Source organism: Drosophila eugracilis, unplaced genomic scaffold, assembly GCF_018153835.1.
Source record: "Drosophila eugracilis isolate 14026-0451.02 unplaced genomic scaffold, ASM1815383v1 contig_1765, whole genome shotgun sequence".
Classification (NCBI taxonomy): domain Eukaryota; kingdom Metazoa; phylum Arthropoda; class Insecta; order Diptera; family Drosophilidae; genus Drosophila; species Drosophila eugracilis.
The window spans coordinates 5,984,556-6,004,607 of NW_024572605.1; the positions used below are offsets into that span (position 1 = coordinate 5,984,556).

General features: G+C 41.0%; 2 protein-coding genes across 4 annotated transcripts in view; one reads left to right on the forward strand and one right to left on the reverse strand.

The window, feature by feature from the left end:
- Window positions 1–19,859, reverse strand: part of LOC108104856 — a 42,279-nt gene extending 22,420 nt beyond the window's left edge. Inside the window, exons 1-2 of the mRNA XM_017211176.2 lie at window positions 19,437–19,859; window positions 5,894–6,128 (exon numbers count right to left, since the gene is read on the reverse strand). The gene's annotated coding sequence lies outside the window, so the exon portion shown is untranslated. The remainder of the gene's footprint in view (window positions 1–5,893; window positions 6,129–19,436) is intronic.
- LOC108104857 (sodium-dependent nutrient amino acid transporter 1) lies at window positions 6,114–10,653 on the forward strand. Of its 3 annotated transcripts, none has more exons than XM_017211178.2 (6): window positions 6,114–6,311; window positions 8,199–8,668; window positions 8,940–9,171; window positions 9,227–9,601; window positions 9,655–10,298; window positions 10,366–10,653. In XM_017211178.2, the coding sequence occupies exons 2-6, from the start codon at window positions 8,206–8,208 to the stop codon at window positions 10,617–10,619; spliced, it is 1,968 nt and encodes a 655-aa protein (XP_017066667.1). In that variant the 5' UTR covers window positions 6,114–6,311; window positions 8,199–8,205; the 3' UTR covers window positions 10,620–10,653. The 3 variants fall into 3 exon arrangements, with proteins under 3 accessions (XP_017066667.1, XP_017066666.1, XP_017066668.1); XM_017211177.2 differs by having other exon boundaries at window positions 6,114–6,299; XM_017211179.2 differs by lacking the exon at window positions 6,114–6,311 and adding an exon at window positions 6,452–6,470.
- Window positions 19,860–20,052: the final 193 nt, after the last annotated feature.

Below are 20,052 nucleotides of genomic sequence, written 5' to 3' on the forward strand. Positions count from 1 at the left end.
TGGTCTGCCCTGATCTCTTCCCAAAAGTCAGTATTTGGCTCATAACACAGCGAATAATGGTCGGAACGTGGAATGTCATATCTCGTTGAGATCGTAATTAAATTTATAAAAAATCTGTGTCCCCACCTAAAAATGTCAAATTTTATGCATTTTTCACAAAAATTGATGATCAATTATTAAAAATCAAAATGTAAAAAAATAGGCAAAAAATTGAGTTTCCCAAATCAAGTTGGTAGTCAAATAAACTGTCAGTTTAGGTCGTTAGCTGCACAAAAAAGTATTTCTTTTAGGTGTACGTCTTGTTTGGACTTGTTTTTGGCTGTGAAGCTAGAAAAAATATTGCTAAAATCACTTAACAAGCGTTAATATAATTTATCGTCAACAAAGTCGGTATTTCGATCATAACATAGTCAAAAATGGTCGGAATATTTCGCAGCAATGAATAGAAAAAAATTGCTACCTTGTTTAATAACGCATATTTAACAAACAAAACTAGTCTCCAGAGAAGCGATGGTGGATAGAATATTCATCGCAAAATCACTTCCGTTGGCCAACAATCGATTAAAGGCCTTCAGCTCATTATCCTCGATAATCGCTGCAGCTCCTGTCAGTTTCAGGGGGACAACGCAGTTCCCGGATCCGGGTCCGGATCAGCGTAGCCAATTAGGGGCTTGAACTTGAGTCAACCGCCGGACAACGGAACTGACCTCAATCCGTGTTGCTGTCGCCCGTCTTCTTGCAGTCCCCTCTATTCTCCTGTTCGGCCGTTTTGAACCCTGCCAAACTGTCAAAGCGTTAATTGAGTTTGACACTAATGAGCGTGCAATCGCTGCATAATTGATTTATAAATGCCAGGCCATCAGCCACGCCCTCTGCTCAACTGCTCAATGCAGTTAGCTGCCCCAGTTTATGACATTGTTGCAAAATTTGCGCGCTAATTGGGTCAGACACAAACATATAATAGAGAGTTTGACTTTTGGCTGGCGGAGAATTAGCATTTTAGTACAAATATACTTGGAAATTGAAGGGGACGGACCGAAAAATCTGCCGGCAAATTGTAGACCGAGCATCGACCCGACAAGCAAAAGGATCCCCAGAATCTAAGGGTTCGTTTCAGGACTTGCCACAAGCACTAATTCCACACAATTCGTAATTAATTTGAATTAATTATGTGCCACTTTCCACATGCAGCCAAGGCAAACATGCCGACAACGCTTCCCGCAAACATCACGTGTGGGATGGGCGGAGGCTGATGGGCGTGGCCGGCGGGCGGGCTATGGCGGCATATTTTTAGACTCGACTCCGGCCACAAATCTGCCGCAGAGACGGAAGGATGTGGTATAAACAGGGCGGGGGCGGCTTGTTTGCTGGCTGCCTTGGTCTTCATTTATCTTCTCTGTTTTCGTTGCCTACTTTCAGGGAGAAACTCGAATCCAGTCGGAGGAGCAGCTTAAAGCATTAAGATTAACGAAAGTCTAGGGGATTTCACGCACAAAAACTCCTCCAACTGAGTAAGCATTTTATTCGGAAAACACGTTTCACAAAATTCACAAAATTTTACAAATTGTATTTACCTGAAATTTCGTCATGAAAATCCTAGTTATAACCAAAACTGGAAAGACTGTAAATAGGTATATTCCAGATGAGCCGGATGAGAACTGCAAAGATCCAAACCCCAGTGGAAGTTGTAGTCCACCAGACGAACCGACTCCAAAGGATATAAAGATCAAACCGCTTCCCAAAGAAACTCGGCCCCAAAAATGTTCAGACAAATAGCCATTTTAAATTGCATTCGGGATTATGTTTGGAATATCAAATTTTTTGAGAGATGTAACATTGAAAAGTATTCCTTCCAGGAGAAAAACCTGAAGAGGATATTATGTCGTCAGAATCCTTAAATCACTATAAAAATTATATGTATCTTGTGTGAAGTTATATTTTGAGCAACAAAAACAATTTGTTCAAAATATAGCTTAACAAAAGATGAATAATAATTAAATTACAAAAACCTTCGATACATATTTATTTTAGTTAGTAAAAGACCATAATCAGAATGCATTTAAGTGGGTCTTAAACCTACAAAGATAAGTCTATTCATCATACTGTAATACTGCACATTTATGAAGTCTCAGTGCAATCCCTTAAGAGGCTGAAGAATAATTGCCACAATTTATTAAGAGTCTTTCTTAAATGCCATATCAAGTGTCCCAATGGGTTATGGCATACATACACATAGAGGCGGCTCCCAATCGGGGTGATGCCTCACGTAAGCCGTAATCTCGCAGGCATCAAGCCAAGGACTTTGGCACTTAAGACAAATTCAAACAAAAACACACGAACACATACCCAACTAGACATAATCACTGGAGCCCACGTGCTAGGCAAATTAATTTGGATTCCGTCGGTGAATTTTGCCCCAAAATCGGAAAAACAGTGAGTGGAGAAAACCTCAAAATATCTCTGCTGCTCAGAAAACACACTGGAGATGGGAGACTTTTTCTGGGACGAGCGTTGACAGCAGAAATTTAACGCTTGAAATGCCAAACACACAAATATTTTGACATTCAAAGCACAGATCCTAATACACACATGAATATGTACACAGATGTTGTTGTATGTTGTTGTGTACGGTTGTGTCCTTAGTTGATGTTCTCTGTTCTCAGTTCTCTTGGCGTGGCAAATTTTCCATGAAAATTGCATGAATTGCAGATTTTTGTTGGCCCGTTCTCTTCTTTTTTCCATACGCACGAAATGCGCTCCGTCCGTTTATTGGGGCAATGGTACTGGGAGACCCCCCGCCTAGACTTTCACCCAGAGTCAAGTTGCGTGTGCCGTAGACATTTTTATGGCATGCAGCGAACTGCCAGATGGCAGCTGCCGCTTGGCACTTGCCGCAAAATAGGGAAAATGCTTTACAATATAATAGAATTTGCCAGAAACGTGACTTTAACAAGCTCTTAGACATGTAAATATATAAAAACATACACACATATGAAAGTATGTAAGTACACACTGGCTGTCAAACACCAGTGAGCAGGAATGACTTAATATACTGCAACGCTGATATGTGGACAATGTGGCGTATGCGTGATATGCCAAGGAACGGCTGGCAAATAAGTAAGAAATGTGTGCTAACAAAAAAAAGAGCAGCCATGCAGAAATGCAGCGACCACAGCTCAATTAGTTTTTCGTTTTCCGTAAGAGTGAAGGCAAGTGGGCACGCAGGGCGTATGATTAATGTGTTTTCTATTCAAATGGCACCGCCCGAAAGTATGCTACAATGGAGTGCCTGACACTTGTGGCATTTCATGTGGCAGCATCAAGATTACTAGCAATTTTCGTGCTTGGTTGCTGGAATGCAGCCAACTTGCAAAAACCCTTTATGCAACAGATACTCAAGGACTGTGTGCGAGTGGTCCTGCCAACAAATTGCGGCATTTCCCCCGATCATAGATACCAAACTAAATTGCATTTCATTCCAATTACATTTGCTCAGGACCCAGGTAATCCGGCTAATTGCCCAACCCATACAAGTCGTACAACTAATTCGGCAAGTGGCCACACATCTCGATGTAAAAGTTGTAACTTAAATTCAATTAGAAAGCCAGTTTGGTCCGTTAGTTGCTGGAATTTTAATTAAGTAAACACGCACAGGATAAGAATCAAATCAAGTTAGGCGTGAATCGCACTTGCCGCACTTTAAACCAGCCAAACGACGCCCCAAGGAGGCATTCTAACTCCTGGATTTAAATCATCAATTTTTCATCGCACTCGACTAAATAAATCAACCCGACTGCCAACCTGCCACGTGCCATATGCCGCCGAAAAACAACTGCCATTGTAACGGCCACGTTAACCTGGCTCATTGTCTGCGCGACATTTGTTGTCCTTTGTTTTTAATGTCCAACAGTCGAAGGCAGTAAAATTTAATGCCAAGATTCTCTGGCTACCAAAGACAATTGCGTGACGTCGGGCATTATGGCCACGGTCTGGATTTGACTTTTGGCCAAGACTACGTTAGTTTGTTGGGCTTGTGTCACAGCTACTTGGCTATTTGCCTAGACGAGATTTATGTTCTGCTAACACTTGATAAATGACTGGGGGAAATTTACAAGTGGGTTTTACTTTTTGTCAACTCGAATCCGAAATGCTCGTTGGCCATAAATTCACAGTTCGCTGCTGCTCTGTCATTTTCTCTGCGGCTCTGTGGCTCATTAAAATGCCAAATTAGTCCGGCAAATTAGTGAAATTCTAGTTAATTCCTGTAATTGTAATTGTCGGTGAATTTTGTCTGGCAAACAGACCAAAATTAAATCTACAGACCAACTGGAAAAGCTAATTAAAAGGGAACCATAGACATAGAGTTTCCTTTTATACCAAATAGATTTTTTAAAAATAAGAACAACAATTAAGCAATCAAACTTGTAGAACTCATAAGCTTTTATTCATCGAATTAACTGCATATTCAGCAGTGAAAAACATTGTTGCTAAGTCTTTTATCCAAACAATTAGCGACTGGCCAATAAATAAGCCACAGAAACACATGCAAAGCAGATAATCAGCAGGGAAATTCATCCATAAACAGGCAGATTAAGCCCGTCAACGTCACCGCATGTGCGTGCATTAAAAATTAATTACATTTTAAATGGCAAAAAGATTTAATTTTTGCCAACTATCCAGCAGTTTGGGGCAGTGGCTTCTACACCTCTCCTACAGCACTTAATTGAAAAGTAAAAATAATTGTCATTACTGTAATTCATTTCGGTTGGAATGCGATTTAGGACGCTATTGCCATTTTCCAGCACTTGGCCAGAATCGTTGAGATTTTAATTGAATTGTTGGGATCAATACGCCCACGCACCATAGTTGCTCACATGGAAATTCTGTAAATTTGTTGCGGTCAATTTTGCGTGTTAATGCCAGTAAAAACCGAAAATTGTTTGCCACTACAACATGGATCTCTCCCTCCAACTCTTTCTGCGCCCCTCTCTTTCACACTCTTCTTCTCTCTTTCTGTCTCTTTCTCTAAAATTGAGCCGCAGTCGGTAAACGAACCGCAGCAGCCAAGTGTCGAAAATTTGCATCCAATTAAAATGTTTGCTCTAACACATGAACCAACATAAGCTTTTACTTTCATGACCAAAGTGCAGTGTGGCGTTCGTTTGGATGCCACCAACCAAAAACTGCAATTAGGTAGTAAGTCCCAGTCATAATAATAAATTTATATTGGTTCCTTATCAAATTCGGTTCTAGCCAGACAGTTATTTTGGCTTTTCGGGGTAAACATTTCTTTGAAATTTTTACAAGTTCTTTAAAATATAATTCCTAGGAACTTGGCCATCTATTTTTTTTTTTTTTTTTAGTTGCTATAAATAAAGTGTTATAAAACCTTTTTTCGGTTAAACATTTCTATCAAAAAAACGATTAAGTCTTAATCAGTTATTACATAGCAAAATCGAAAGACTAAAATAGAGTTATAAAAAAAATCGTGGCATTGACTTTTAAGTAGATTTAACAGTAAAAATAATAGGTCCCACAGAGTCTTTGGGTTATTAAAAATATTAGTAAGTAAGAAGTAAATAAAAAAGTTCTTTGACTCCAATTGAAAGTCATATGAAACAAAGAACAATAATTTTAACAATATTTTTCTTACAATTTTTCCTATCTAATAACAGCAACTAAGGCACTATGGGATAAAACAAACAAAAGGTAGTCACCATAAAACCTAATTTAATTTTAATAACTAAAATAATAAGGCTTATGTCACTGACTCCTCTAAAAAAAAAAACACTCCCGAGCACGTTTTCATGTTACATGGAAGAAACGCCTCATACATAATGCCGAAGCGCCGGCGAACCTTTGATAATAACTTAATTTTCATATTTTCACTTACCTTGGCTTATGTCAAGTCTAATGGCCAGCTACCCAAAACACCTTTTGCCGTGATGTTTTGTTTTTTCGTATTTTGTTTTCGTTTTCGAGTTATTTGTTTCTTTGTTTTTATTCCGAAAACGAACGAATAAGACGCCTCTGGGCAGTAAGAGCTGCTCAGTGAGCTTTTGGCGTTCGCGGTGAGCGGTTCGCTTGGATACTTCAGCGGAATTCAATTGTTTACCAACGCAAAGTGACTGCAAAATAGATAGAAAATATAAATGAAATACATTAAATCATAGAAATACAATTGCCGGCACCAATACTAAATCTTCAAAGGGAAATAAAGACAAAAATGCTACATCTTCCAGAACACCTGAGAACACAATTTTGAGCAAAAGATAAACCCGACAGAAAGTGGAGCGAAAGTAATAAAATAGGTTTGCAAAACCTACTTAAAAAATTCTTAAAGATAATAAAGATTGGCCATCATAAAAGTCGCGTGTTTAACCTACAAACATATAGATATGATCCAGACTTTTATCCATAAGTTTGATGACTTTGACAGCCAACATCTCTTCTAATAAAAACCTCTAAAAGTACCGGGTGAAAAAAAGAGTGATAACAAATTTTTGTGCTAGTGCATTTCGTTGCGAAACCCTTTCATTCACGATATCTTTATTGACATCCTAAAGATTCTTATTGCATGTCTGCAAACTATATGATGGCCAGATAAGTGAAGCAGCGAGAGAGAAAGATACTTTCGCGAGAGGGAATCTGAGAGCCATAACTTAATTACAATTTGAAATCGTATCACTCAGCCAGACTCAGTTGTATGCAATAAATTTAAAACCGAATCGAAATATTCATAGTGCTTAGACAAAGAGCTGTCAGCGGCCAGAGAACGCCTGGGGTACAATTAAATAATTGACTCTTGCCAATATAAAATAATAAAAACTCATTTAGAACGTGTGGCGCTGCCAGGCTTTATCGCACCAAACCACCAACGACCAACAGCACCGTCTTGTCCTCCTCCTCCTCCCCCGCCAGAAAAAAGCATTAAAAACCGTGGGGAACGTGCTATCGAGTTTTGTGGCGCGTACTTCACGCTTTGTTTTGTTTGGGCCAAGTTGGCGGTGGATAATTGCTGCTCTGACATTTTTGAGTCACACCAGGTTGGAAGTTGCAACCACACATTGTGCACATTTACTTTCCATTATTGCAACGAGAACAATCGGCGAAGCAGCTGCGCATGCGCAACACTTAAGGCAGTCAGTTGCCTTCTAGAGTCATCCGAATAGTAAACAAGCAAGGGAGACCCCTGAAAGAATCGATGTGGCAATACCCTAGCTGTTTTGGAGATAATTAAAATATTATTGACATCATATTCCTGGTGTCTGAATATTCCAAGATCTTATCTGAGTCATTAATCTCTCCGCAAATATACCTGCTTTCTGGCTTCTCCTATAAACATTCCTGTGAGTCATAGAACATCCCATATCAATCGCCTATAAAGCAGTCTGCAACAGCTTGTTAACCTGTTTTTTCGTTTTATTTTCTACGATAACAAGGCCAATGTCTTGGTTTGTCAACTGGTTTTTGATCAGGAAGAGGATAGTTCAGCTGTTTCACTAATTACTTCCACTTTGTAAATGGCAGGCCCAAAAATCGTATATGATAAAGTATATACTTAGCCGTATAAAGAAATTCTATTTACATTTTAGCTATAGGAAAATGTAAGATAATTTCTGAGTTATTTATGAGAAAGTTTTGCAAATCTGCAAGACAATTTAAGGCTGGGGAATGTCTCCGAAAAGGTGTAATAAATCAATCTGAAATTCGAGATATCATGAAAGTTGCTGTCCCGGTATCGGAAACAAATGCGGCAACGAGAAAACCAAAGTGTTGTTATGAATGGAGCTCGAAATGGCAAAAAAGCCCCAGGCAGCTAAAAGCCAGACGCTTGGAGACCTTTCCCTGTAAAAGGCCAGAAAACTGGTTTCGCCCTGAGGTCTGGCAGCCAAATTGCCAGCATTTTGGCCTGCTGCATTTACCAGTTCGATGCAGTTTTAGCTGCATCACCTCTCCATTGTTATGTAATTTGTAATTGTCTAAGTCAGTGGGTCAGTGACTTGCCAGCTTGTCTCTGTCTCAGTCTCTCTGTTTATTTTTGTCTTTTTGTCCCACTGAACCGGTAAGCGATCGTGATTGCTATCCATCAATGGCCATAATAGCAGCATCAAAACTTGACCAACAGTAGATGTAACCTTAAGTTGCAACGATTTAAGTTGAAGGTTAGTGTAGCCACATTTTTGATTGATTTGCAGCTGCAACATGGAAACCACACTCAATAACAACAACAATAACAATGGATACATGAACCAGGCGTTTGTGGGTTCATTGAATTCCTCAACGATATCAATACCTGGTGCATACAAGCCCAATGAATCATCCAATGGAAAGAAGGCGAGTCCACAGTCTTCTGCAGGATCAGGAGCTGCGCCAGGACCTGGAGATAATCAGGATGGAGTTGAGGCAGGTCAGCAGGAGAAACAACGAGCCAGTTGGAACAATGACATCGAGTTCCTCATGTCCTGCATTGCACTGAGCGTGGGTCTCGGCAACGTCTGGAGATTTCCCTTTACCGCATTGGAAAACGGAGGCGGCGCCTTCGTGATACCCTATCTGATTGTCCTTGTTCTGGTTGGAAAGCCCGTGTACTACATGGAAATGCTGCTAGGCCAGTTCTCCAGTCGCGGCAGTGTGAAGGTCTACGACTTTTCACCCATCATGAGAGGTGAGTTGGCATAATTTTTTAGACATTAAATTGAACTTAATTCTGATTGATAATCATAACATAAAACAAGTTTGGATATAGTTAAAATATTTTTTATAAATGAGAATAATTAGTTCTAAATCTTAATTTACTTACTTAATTTAATCTTACTTGCTTTGCAATCAAAAATCAATCAATAAATTCAAGGCTTGTGAGGAATGACCACTTCAAGGTGTGAGTTCTGAAATTGCGTGATAAATCAAAGGATAACTCTTATCTCTTCTCCACCCAGGCATTGGATATGGCCAGGTTTTGGCCACGGGCATCGTTACCACCTACTATGCCACATTAATGGCCCTAACACTGCGCTATTTCGTGGACTCCTTTTACCCGACTTTGCCGTGGAGCTATTGCCGTGCGGAATGGGGTGCAGATTGTCTGGACTCAGGTCTGCAGGAAGACAGGGGTATCACTATACTAGCCAACTCAACAGTGCGCACCACTTCGGCGGAGTTCTACTTCACGTGAGTGGGCAGCCAGCAGGTGTTCAGGATGTGGCATTCATGTCTAACCCCGCAGGAACATCATTCTGCGCGAGAAAACCAGCATCGATGATGGCATCGGGTATCCCAGCTGGAGTTTGGCTCTGGCACTGGCCGTGGCCTGGATCATCATCGCCGGGATTATGTTCAAGGGTGTGAAGAGTTCCGGCAAGGCCTCATACTTCCTGGCCCTCTTCCCGTACGTGGTGATGTTTGTGCTACTGGTGAGGGCACTCAGTTTACCTGGAGCCTTCGATGGCGTACTGTACTTCTTGCGGCCGCAGTGGCACAAACTTCTGGAGCCGCAGGTGTGGTACGCCGCCGTCACCCAGGTGTTCTTTTCGCTAGCCATTTGCTTCGGGAACATCATCATGTACGCCTCCTACAACCGCTTCGGCCACAACATTTACAGGTGAGTGGAGGCCCCCTGTCTTGAGTTATTTACCCTGAGTTCCTGTTCCTTAGGGATGCCAATATCGTAACCACATTGGACACCTTCACTTCCCTCCTGTCCGGTGTGATTATCTTTGGGATTCTGGGCAACCTCGCCTACGAGAACAACACCAGCGACATCTCCAGTGTGGTTAATGGTGGTCCAGGCCTGGCTTTTATATCCTATCCGGATGCCATTGCCAAGTTCAAGGTGCTGCCACAGCTCTTCTCCGTGCTGTTCTTCCTCATGCTCTTCGTCCTGGGCATTGGCAGCAATGTGGGCATGGCCTCCTGCTTGTCCACCGTGATTAAGGATCAGTTTGGACATCTCAAGAACTGGACAATAGTGGTGGCTATAGCTATTATAGGGTATTGTCTGGGACTCCTTTACATCACACCCGGTGGTCAGTTCGTGCTCAATCTTCTGGACTTCTTTGGAGCCACTTTTGTGGCCCTGGTTCTGGCCATCTTCGAGCTAGTGGCCGTTGCCTGGATCTACGGGGTGAAACGACTCTGCCGGGATGTAGAGTTTATGATTGGCATCAAGACCTCGCTGTATTACCGCATCTGCTGGGCGGTCATCACCCCCCTACTGATGCTCACCATCCTCATCTACACTCTGGTGCTTTACGAGCCCTTAAAGTACAAGAACTACACCTACCAAACGGGTGTTTACGGTAAGCAGAAAAGGATTAACCCTTCCATTTGGATATCCGGGTTAATGAAATCATTTTTTCTCTCCAGTTTTTGGCTGGTTACTCAGTGCCTTCGGCGTGGGTCAGGTGTTCTTTTGGGCTATTCCCGCCATACGGAAACAGCCCTCGCATTTGGGCTTGTGGGACCGCATCAGCAAAGCCTTTGAGCCACTGCCCAACTGGGGACCCACCGACCCGCAGACCTTCAAGCGTTATCAACTATATGTACAGGAGGGCAATGCCAATGCCTTATTCCGACGCAGCAGTATCTGGCACAAAATCTATGACAATATCTTTGGTTAGCATTGAATTAGCAATAAAACTATATACCATTTAATGCCGCCGACTCAGTCGCTTTACGAGGTCATGGGATACAGCACAACCCTTTTATAATAAAAATCAGTCCCTGCCCCGGGCTTAAGTGCCAAATTAAATGGCAGTTGGAGTTGCCCTTAGGGCGATCGTAAGACCTACATGCGTAATATTCTTAGATATGACATGGCAAGAAAAGTTGCAGTCGTAAACTAAGGGGATCAGAATTAGTAGGAAAGTAAAAGTTAATTTAATCATTAGTAGAAAATACTTAAAAATTTGCCAATGCCTATCTTACTGATTACTGAAAAAAGTTCTTGGAAAAGCTTTTAGGCCACAGAAATCCATTCGAATTATAAAAAGAAAAACGAAAATTGTCCCCTTATCGATTTTATGCCAAATTGTAAACTTTTTCACCGAGCTTCCTGTATCCTCAAAGTACTTTTTTGTGTCATTCTTTTTTGGCATCTCTAGTGAGTGCTGGCAACTGGCTGAACTATAAAAGACAAGACAATTGCAGCCCGAGGCAGTTGCTCCATTTTCACCCCTCCTTCTACAGAAAACCTCATGTGTGCTCGCATACTCGCACTGATTATGCCATAAAGGGTAGAAAGTTCTGATTTTATGATTGAAAGAAAAAGTTCCACGAAATGTGTATCCTCGAAGCGTGTGGTCTTATGTGTGTATATGTGTGTGTGTGTGTGCTGTAAAACACTTCCGCGTAACATCAGGCGCAAAGTATTAAAGTAATTTGTAGAAAGCAAGCAAGGGGATTCCCACTGGCTGGCTGGCTGCCTGCTGTGAGGATAAGCAGAATGTTGTCAAATGACAAACAGTAGAGAAACCAAATGTATAGGGACAATAAATCAAGCAAGGGATCGTATATATATATAGGATATATAACCCTATATAGAACACCTACGACTGTCACCTTAATGAAGATGCCTGCTGTTGGTCTGGACAGTGGGGAGTGTTTTGTTCCTGTTGGCAGCTGGGTGTGCGTAATTGCACTGATAAAACCCATTTAAGCGGCATAAAGAGCCGCTCACTTACCCTGTCATGAACACACGGCGTATGCGCAACGCCCAAACGGAAAGCCAATGCATTTCGAGTTATTTGTCAAGCCATTGTCCCATGTTAATGCGTTTTTAATGGCCAAAACTTGAACATTCGCACACCGACAAACGGACAAACGTGGAGCTTTGTGCTTTTCGCTCAAGTGGTTGGCCGAGTGAGTGGCTGTCTGTCTATATGTCCATCCAACTTAATTTCATTGTTTCCCAGCACAAGTCAAACATAATGAGACATTATGGCCGCGTCAACGGTTCGTATGCGTAATGGAAATTTATATAGCCAGAATGGTTGTTGCATGGCGTTCCATCGATCGTTTGCCACAGCAACCAATATTGAATGTAAATGAAATTAATTTGTGTATAAACGAGCCACTGATTTTACACAAAAAGGACAGTGAATTGCTTTTTAAAAATATTAATGCTGAGCCACAGGCCAACCAGTAAAAGTGTTGAGTTTTGATAAACGAGTAAACGAAAATAAATTAAATTAAATCCACCAATATCTTAGTTAAATACTTTTAAAGATGATTAAAATTGTTATTAAGGCTTTAGTAAAATCTGCAACAAAAATCCACTTAAGAAATGTTGCCAACGCTACCAATTGGGTTTAATATTGAATGAAAGGCTGGTCAGTTTCCATTAGCTGTTAAATTCTGAGCTTCCTTTTCATCCGATTGGTTTTAAAATGGCTACATTATGAATGACCCACTTAAAGTCTTTAAAACCTTACGCAATGCCTTAAGGCTTAGGCTAACCCCTATCAAAGCCTGATGGAAAGCAAATATTTAGCTTTATTATAATTTACGTTTATTATTACTCGGATGCGATGATTTATGGCCACGTAATAACATCGCAAAATCATAGCCAAGCAGTTCATTGTACATTGAATATGGGCGAAATCACAACAAGGGCGGCCGGCCGGCTGAAGCCCCAAAAGGTGGGCAAATAAATCAACCAACTGAAGTTGAGCGGCAGACGGCAAACAGAAAATGACAGCAGAGTTACCTGTGTACGGCGTTTACCTTTCACGCACATTTCCCCAAAGTAATCAACGCACTGGCCGCAGACAAAGAGGCTCGGATTGTTGGCCTTCTGGCCAAAAAATGGGAGGCGACAGCCTAGGATCCGGAGGAGGAGGCAGTTGCCACTTGTCGGATGTGGAACGTTTCCAGCAGGAAGGGCCAAAATGGCTGCGATTTAATGGGCCGCTTTGTCTGCCGAACCCCGCGACCTGTTCTTATCTTGAGGCAATTCCTCGACTAGACACAGCTGCTATTATTTCCTTTTGTTTATTTTGTCCCGGGCCGAAAAATTTAAATTATTTAAATAAATTAGAGCACATTCTTTGGCCGTCCGAACAGATTGCCAGTGATTTAGCTTGAATGGCATTTAGCTGGATTTGTTTTGCACCTTTGGCTTCCTTTTTGGCCAAAAGTGTCTGTCAAGGGATGCATGTCTCATTGTTGTAAAAATTTACAGCCAAACTTTATAGGCCACAAATGGCTACCGAATGACCTGAATTTGTATTCAACATAAAAATGTTGGCCCAAATCTACCGCTAAGAGAGATTCCTTTTACCTTAATCGCAAAACAATGGCTGAGAATTTACATTTAAATAGGCCAAGTACTTGGATGTGTTTCTACTTTTTTTTTGCTTAAATTTTTAAGCAATAATGTTTGTGTATTTAGGTTTTATGTTTACAATTTTCATAATTGATTTTTAGTTAATCGTAACCTTATTACAAAAAAGTTAAATTGATTCTTACATATTTAATATTTAACTATTAAAAAAGAACTTAATGACTTCTTAAACCATAAATGAAATTAACCGAAAGCTAATTAAATGTGAATTCATAGCAAACAGCAATGGCAATTGGCAAACAATACATATTTTTCTAAGCTGCATCAATAGTAATAAGTATTTAATGAGCGATGAAATGACTCGAAAATGGAATTGCTGTTAATTAAAAGTCGTTGATGAGTAGAATCTATATTGATGAAAGAAATCTAATTAATTAAATTTTTGGGCGACAACAAGTTGCAGCCATTTTTCACGCTCGAACGGAGCGGTAAAGTTATGGGTGGAAAAACAGTGCTCAGACAGGCATTTCATCAAACGTTGCCTTGGCGAAGGACACGACTCGGGGATTCGTGTACCTGAACAGTTTGTTATGTCGATGGTCGACCATTCGAAGCCGGGATGGATGTCAACTACATGCACAAACATATCTGGGTAAGCACATATACATATATATCTGTAGTTTTTGGCTTGCCATATTGTGTGTGTTTCAGTGTGTGTGTGTTTCATATTTATGACAGTCTGTCAATGGCAGGAGCTCTGGCAAAGGCAAACAAATCATTCGGCAGACAATGTATATGTAAGGATACTTTCATGTCCTGGCTCGAGCATTTTTATTGTTCTTTTCAAGTGGCTGCTCTTCAGCTATCGATTGGCCATCCAACCTCGAGTGCCTTCGATTTTATTAGCTGTTTATAGTGCCAATTAAAGCATAAAAATTAAATACGAATATCGCGTGATCCAAAAGACCATAGCATACTTTGTGGGGCCAACGAAGAAACTCACTGAATGGGATTTGTTTATTGGTTTTTTGGGTTAGGCTGTTTGTTTTTGCCAGCTGTTTGCCGCTTTTCTGATTTTCTGCTTTTAAGTTATTTATAATTATTTCAGCCAGCCACAAGCTTAAAAAGCAGAGCCAAGAATAGAGAGACAGGCAAATGACAAAAACCTTGACAACTTTGCAGTTTTGCCAAAGTTTTATGATAAGTTTTTCATCACAAGACGCCAGGCATGTCGTGCCAAGAAACCAAACAGACATTAGGCCACCATCACTGTTGGCAAGGGGATGGGGGGGAATAGGGAAAGATGGGTCATACCAGTGCAAAAACCGACATCACAATGGCTGACTGTCATCCAGGCCTGCACCATGGGTCAAAATGTACCACCAACTGGCACGCCACGGGACACAAACTATGGCTGCACAGGCATCCCGATTCCAGATACACATGGACACCCCATTAAGTTGCCAACTCATTTGCGGAGTTTCGGAAACCCTTCAGTGGATATGCCAACCCACCTTTGGTCCAATTAAAATGAAATACCTTTTCTTAAGCGAATTTCTTGGCAGAAGAGCTTAAGTCTTAGCTGATGGCAAAAGCAGGTATAATAAATTAAATGCAGCCATCTTGTCATTAAACAATCTATTTGTTTTTTTATTTTTATCTTTAAGAAGAAGCTAGAACATGGCTGATAATTCTTATTATAATTTAAATCTCCCATTTCAGATCGAAAGCAGATTAATTTATTAATATTTAAGCTTACCTTTATCATATTTACTTGACCCACCTTGCTGATTTTAAGCTGATTTTTACCCACCCATTGATTTAAACCGATTGCCATTGCAATTATAAATATTATCTTAAGAAAGCGAGCATATTTCGCCGGGTTATATTTGCTTTTAATGACCCTGCGCCCACAGTGCCCGCAATTCAGGAATCTGATGCGACAGAGACGGGCTGCGAAGCCTGAAATGCCTGTGAAATGAAGAGCGGTCTGGAGCAGTGAAAAGAAATGTCGCCGGATGTCGTCATCGCAACGACAGGACCAACGACAGCGCCTGGTCCATAGGAAAATGCGAAAGCCACAGATGGCAGTTGGCAGGAGGAGCAAAAAAAAGGAATGAAGGGAAAAAGCACCAAAGTTTGTGACGAACTTCATGGACTTGTTTAACACGTGTAGTTGGCACAAATACACACACACCGAACGACCAAACAAAGTGAACTTTAAACTGAAGCTGCGTTAATTGGTAGTCGGAAATCAAATTACTGCCAGAGATTTCACTACTTTGGCTAATTTAATTCGAGGAGAACTTCGGCAAATGACCGTAGGCACTTGTAAAACCCCTTTTCTCAACTGCTCCACTATTAAAAGCACATGCATCAAATCTTCACATCTAAATGGGCCAACTTCCGAGTCAAGTGGATTTATCTTTCAGCAAATAAAGTTGCCGGCAAGTCTTGGCACTGCCCGAGGTTGTTAATTCCGGGGGAAACGAGCAGACTGTCAGTCAGTTACCCGTAACTATGTCTTGGTTTTAAGCTGCTCCCGGGGAACAGGGGTATAATTTCTAGTACATTAAGCCCTGGCTGAAAACTGCCGTCTCGAGTCGAAAAGTTGCGAAGCCCATCTACATTAACATTCATGCGTGCACGAGCCCGGAAATGTTTATTAGATTTAACCGCAGCCCGCTCCTTCACCACCAGAGCCACCATGCCGTATGCGTAATGTCCCGCTGACCTTGTGTAGTTTATGTCGCCGCTTCCTACACTCATCAAAATTACAATGGCCACGGCATTGGGGAGCAGCATGACATTCCGGGTCCAGGTGAGTGTCCCTCGCTTTCAGCAGTTAAATTTCCTCCGTCATCACTCAATTTATCATCCTGCGACGGAGGACAGAAATGAAATGTTTTTCCATTTTATTTTTTCTGCGTTTTTTTTTGTCCCCCAGCTCGTTCTCGTGGAAATGTCAATTTAAGCCCGGGTTTGTCTTAATTATGTGAGCTGTTTTTTTGGAGTATCAGGGAATTTATTTATTTAAGCAATGACAACAGCAAGGAAATGGCTTTTTGCATCGAATTACAATGATGTTTTGCTGAATTATCTGCGAAATTGATTGATGATGGTTTCACAGACAAATGTACCTCCATAGATATGTATACACTCTATCACCTGGTGAATCAGGAAAATCATTTACTTAAGCCAAGCCACAAAAGACTTCTTGACAGCACCGAAAAGTGAGTGGCAAACCACTTAAGGGGTTTTGGTGCAAATCCACAATGAATAAAATCTAGTTCTTAAAGTTTGATATGTTTAAAGAATTCCTCAACTTAAACTTTCTCTCTTTTACTTTTGACTTTAAAAACAAAAGTAGATCGATCAAAAAATGTTCACTAATATGTGTAGTTTTTAAAGAACTTAAATTCATTCTGTTTCTCGTTAAGGACTATTTTGCATTTCCCCCTCAGCCATTATCATTTATCATTTCAAATCATCAATATAAAACGAAAAAAGTCAACGGCAAATGCCCGACAAAATAACGTTACAAATGATTTTCCAAGGGTTTTGCAGCGATGATAGGAAAACATTTAAATTAAATGAAAACAATGTTTTTCCGTCCGATTGCAAATCCATGGGAAAAGCCCCAAAAGATAAGCAAACAGCAAGAACAAACACCAAGCTGAGGGACTAAGACAAAGCAAACAGGCAAAGTGAAGGCCAAACAAAAGGGGGTTCAAATGGGCGAAACAACCGCAGAAACAATTTATTATTTGTGATTTCCCCTCCCGTACAACAGCAAAGCAGAGTGCCAATATGCAGGTTTGCCTCTACGAACTGGAATAAATAATGATATCGGTAAGAAGGCTTCCGTCCAAGATGCTAAAAGTTAAGAGCTGTGGCTCTGGTGGCCTCAGTCCGTCCAAATGGCCACAAATATTGACTGGATCCGGGCCAGCAAACAAATCTGTATAGACTGGCTGTCAGAATGCCAAGATATTTGACCAGGAAAAGCACAAGGCACACCACACACACACACACCCAACCAAATGGGTGCCTCATTCGTCATCTCGGAGGTCAAAGGGTAGGCTCGAATTTAAGCTGAGAAATCTGCCACTTCTTGTGCAATTTCTCAATCACATTTAACCACTGGCCAGCGGCCAAAAATCCCAGTTGCACCCAAAATCCATGACCAATGTACCATTAGGCCACCGACCTTTTTCTGCCCCCCCTGAACCTCTCTGATAAAATATGAAAAACTGTGGGTGTCGGTGGGCGAGAGTGGGGAAATCATACGCCAACACCAAGAGCTCAAGCCACTTGGCCTTTGGGAGTTTATGGAAGAGCTTAGCAAACAAAATTATATTCAATTTCCTTTAATGGCCACCATAAAATAGCAGTCAGCAAAAGTAAAGCCGGCCAAAAGCCGCCACAAAAAAAAAAAAGCAACCAAAAAGCAAAAGAAGTAGGCGTTGCGCCGCGAACTTCGGAAGGGAGAAATCAGGACGCGAGCAGTTATCCTCCATCCTTGGCGCTTTTTGTTAGGTAAGCAACTTGTTTGAAGTACTTTCAGTACTTCACAATGGATTATGTTTAGATGTATGTTTATCACAAGATATGAATATTCCATTTGGCCAGGCCATCAGACAGCAGCAGCTGCCGTCGTTTGGGCCGTGTGAAAAACGATTAAGCATACGCCCTGGTGTCCGCTCCATTTGCCACGATTTGCCACATCTTGTTTCCTGTCTCCCTGTAAACCATGTCGACCAAATTGTTTCGGCGTCTTAAGTGACACTGCTAGAGTGCTATTTAAATAATAAATAAACATATTTATATTTTTGGGATATATTTAATGGTTTCTGCATAATTTATTTTTAAGATATTTAGCAAGTGCAATACGAAAATTATATTAATAAAGAAATTCTCTGAATAAATAAATCAACTTAACATCTAAAACAGCTAAAGTCAAAAAGGAAAAGCACAAAACTAAAACTCCTTCCAATCTAATTTTCCGAATTGCGAAATAAACCTTTTTAAAGATTATTGACTTAAAGTCCTTAGCTGCAAAGCCAATTTGCTAAGAAACTCTCAATAAATCCCCAATTTAATCAATTTAAAAGCTGAAACTTAACACAAAAGCGATTTCATTTAATATGCAAAGAAGAAACTATTAAAATTTGATGAATTCGTAAGCCACAAATCACGTTGAATGTCAAATATTTGAAGGTAAAAAGCTGTTTTATTTTACCAAGACATAAGCAAAGGTGTGACAGCCAATACCTTTGTACATCCAAGTGGCTTAAAACTATGAAACAAAACTCTTCATAAACTTTTCCAAATAAACTTAAAAGGAGTCTTGGTTAAAATGTTTTATTTTAGGAACTACCGACAGAGGTGTGGGTCCTGAGGCTGGAGGATAGAGCTTTAAGTATGTCATTGCCCAAACCCCCGGCTCTTAAGCTTTGTGTAGGAGACAACATAATCCAATAGATAGAGTCAACAAAGGGGAATGTTTACTATTAGGTTTATCGCCAGCTAAACCAGACGCAGAATGGGCGAATTTAATGCGAGCCGTTCGCATTTTTATGGTCCATTTCCAGCTGCAAGCCAAGCCTGAAGTCCGGAACCGTTAATACATCAAACTCAAGCATCGTGACAGCCAACTTGCCGCATTCTTATCTTCTCCAATCGTTTTTTTTTTTCTTCCTTCTTTTGCGGTACCAAGATAGCGACACTTGTCGGAGAAATCTACTGGCGTTGGATGAGAGGAGGTTGGAGAGAATCTGCTCCATGGCCTGAGACAATTCGATTGACATGAAATGAATTGTGAAATTAAACAGACTGCACAATGACAGCCGCAGAAAGGAAAAGCATGGCTGAAAAGGATTCCCGAATGGGGCCACAAATTGCTAAGTGATTTCGAACGAAAAGCTGAAAAGAGAAATAGCGGCCTGCCAGTTGCCTGGCAATAAAGATGGTCCTTAAAAAGTCAACAGCAAGGAGCATTAAACCGTGTGAGAACGGTTCGAAATCGTCCTTGACTTTCTGTTATTCTTGTGGGCTCTTAGGGATCAACGCCTGTTTCTGTTAACACCATAAATATGTTGAATCTTTGTAGATGCAATGGTAGTCTCTGATATACATCACCCCACAAACTTACCCTTCTAAATTTAAAAGGCCGAACAATGCTAACGCCATTGAGCAATTAGAGAACTTTTAGGCGGCAAAAGAGATTTTTCCGATTGCATGGAAAACTATTCACGCGCGAGCTTTAATCAAAAAGCATTTGAATTTGAATTTGAATCGCACACAAATCGCACTGACACACACTCACTGCACCAACAAATATCAATCAACAATTGCGCCGCCCGAAAGCATGCAACAATTTCTATTTTTCCTTTCCTTTGTGCCGGGTCCACGCGGCGTATGAGCAATCAATTTGCATCGAGTTCGTCGAGTTCGGCACGCACTGCTTCAATTATTCAAAAGACCGTTACGCCAGTTCAGTATTGAATTCGGGATATCGGCTTATATATTGCCATACCCATATATCTGTTGCCAATATCGGAGCCAAGCGTCTGGTTAGCCAGCCGACGTCGCACTGAGGCTTAACTTGGGCCAGCACCTTGCTTTTGGAGGAATATAATAGTTACCCAATGGGTTCCACTCGAATCGGCGCATGCGCACTGGCCTCCAGTGGATGTCATTTAGAAAACATTGTAGCCGTTTTTCAATGGCCCGAAAAAGCAGCAGGCAGCTTTGCGTGGAACAGTCCT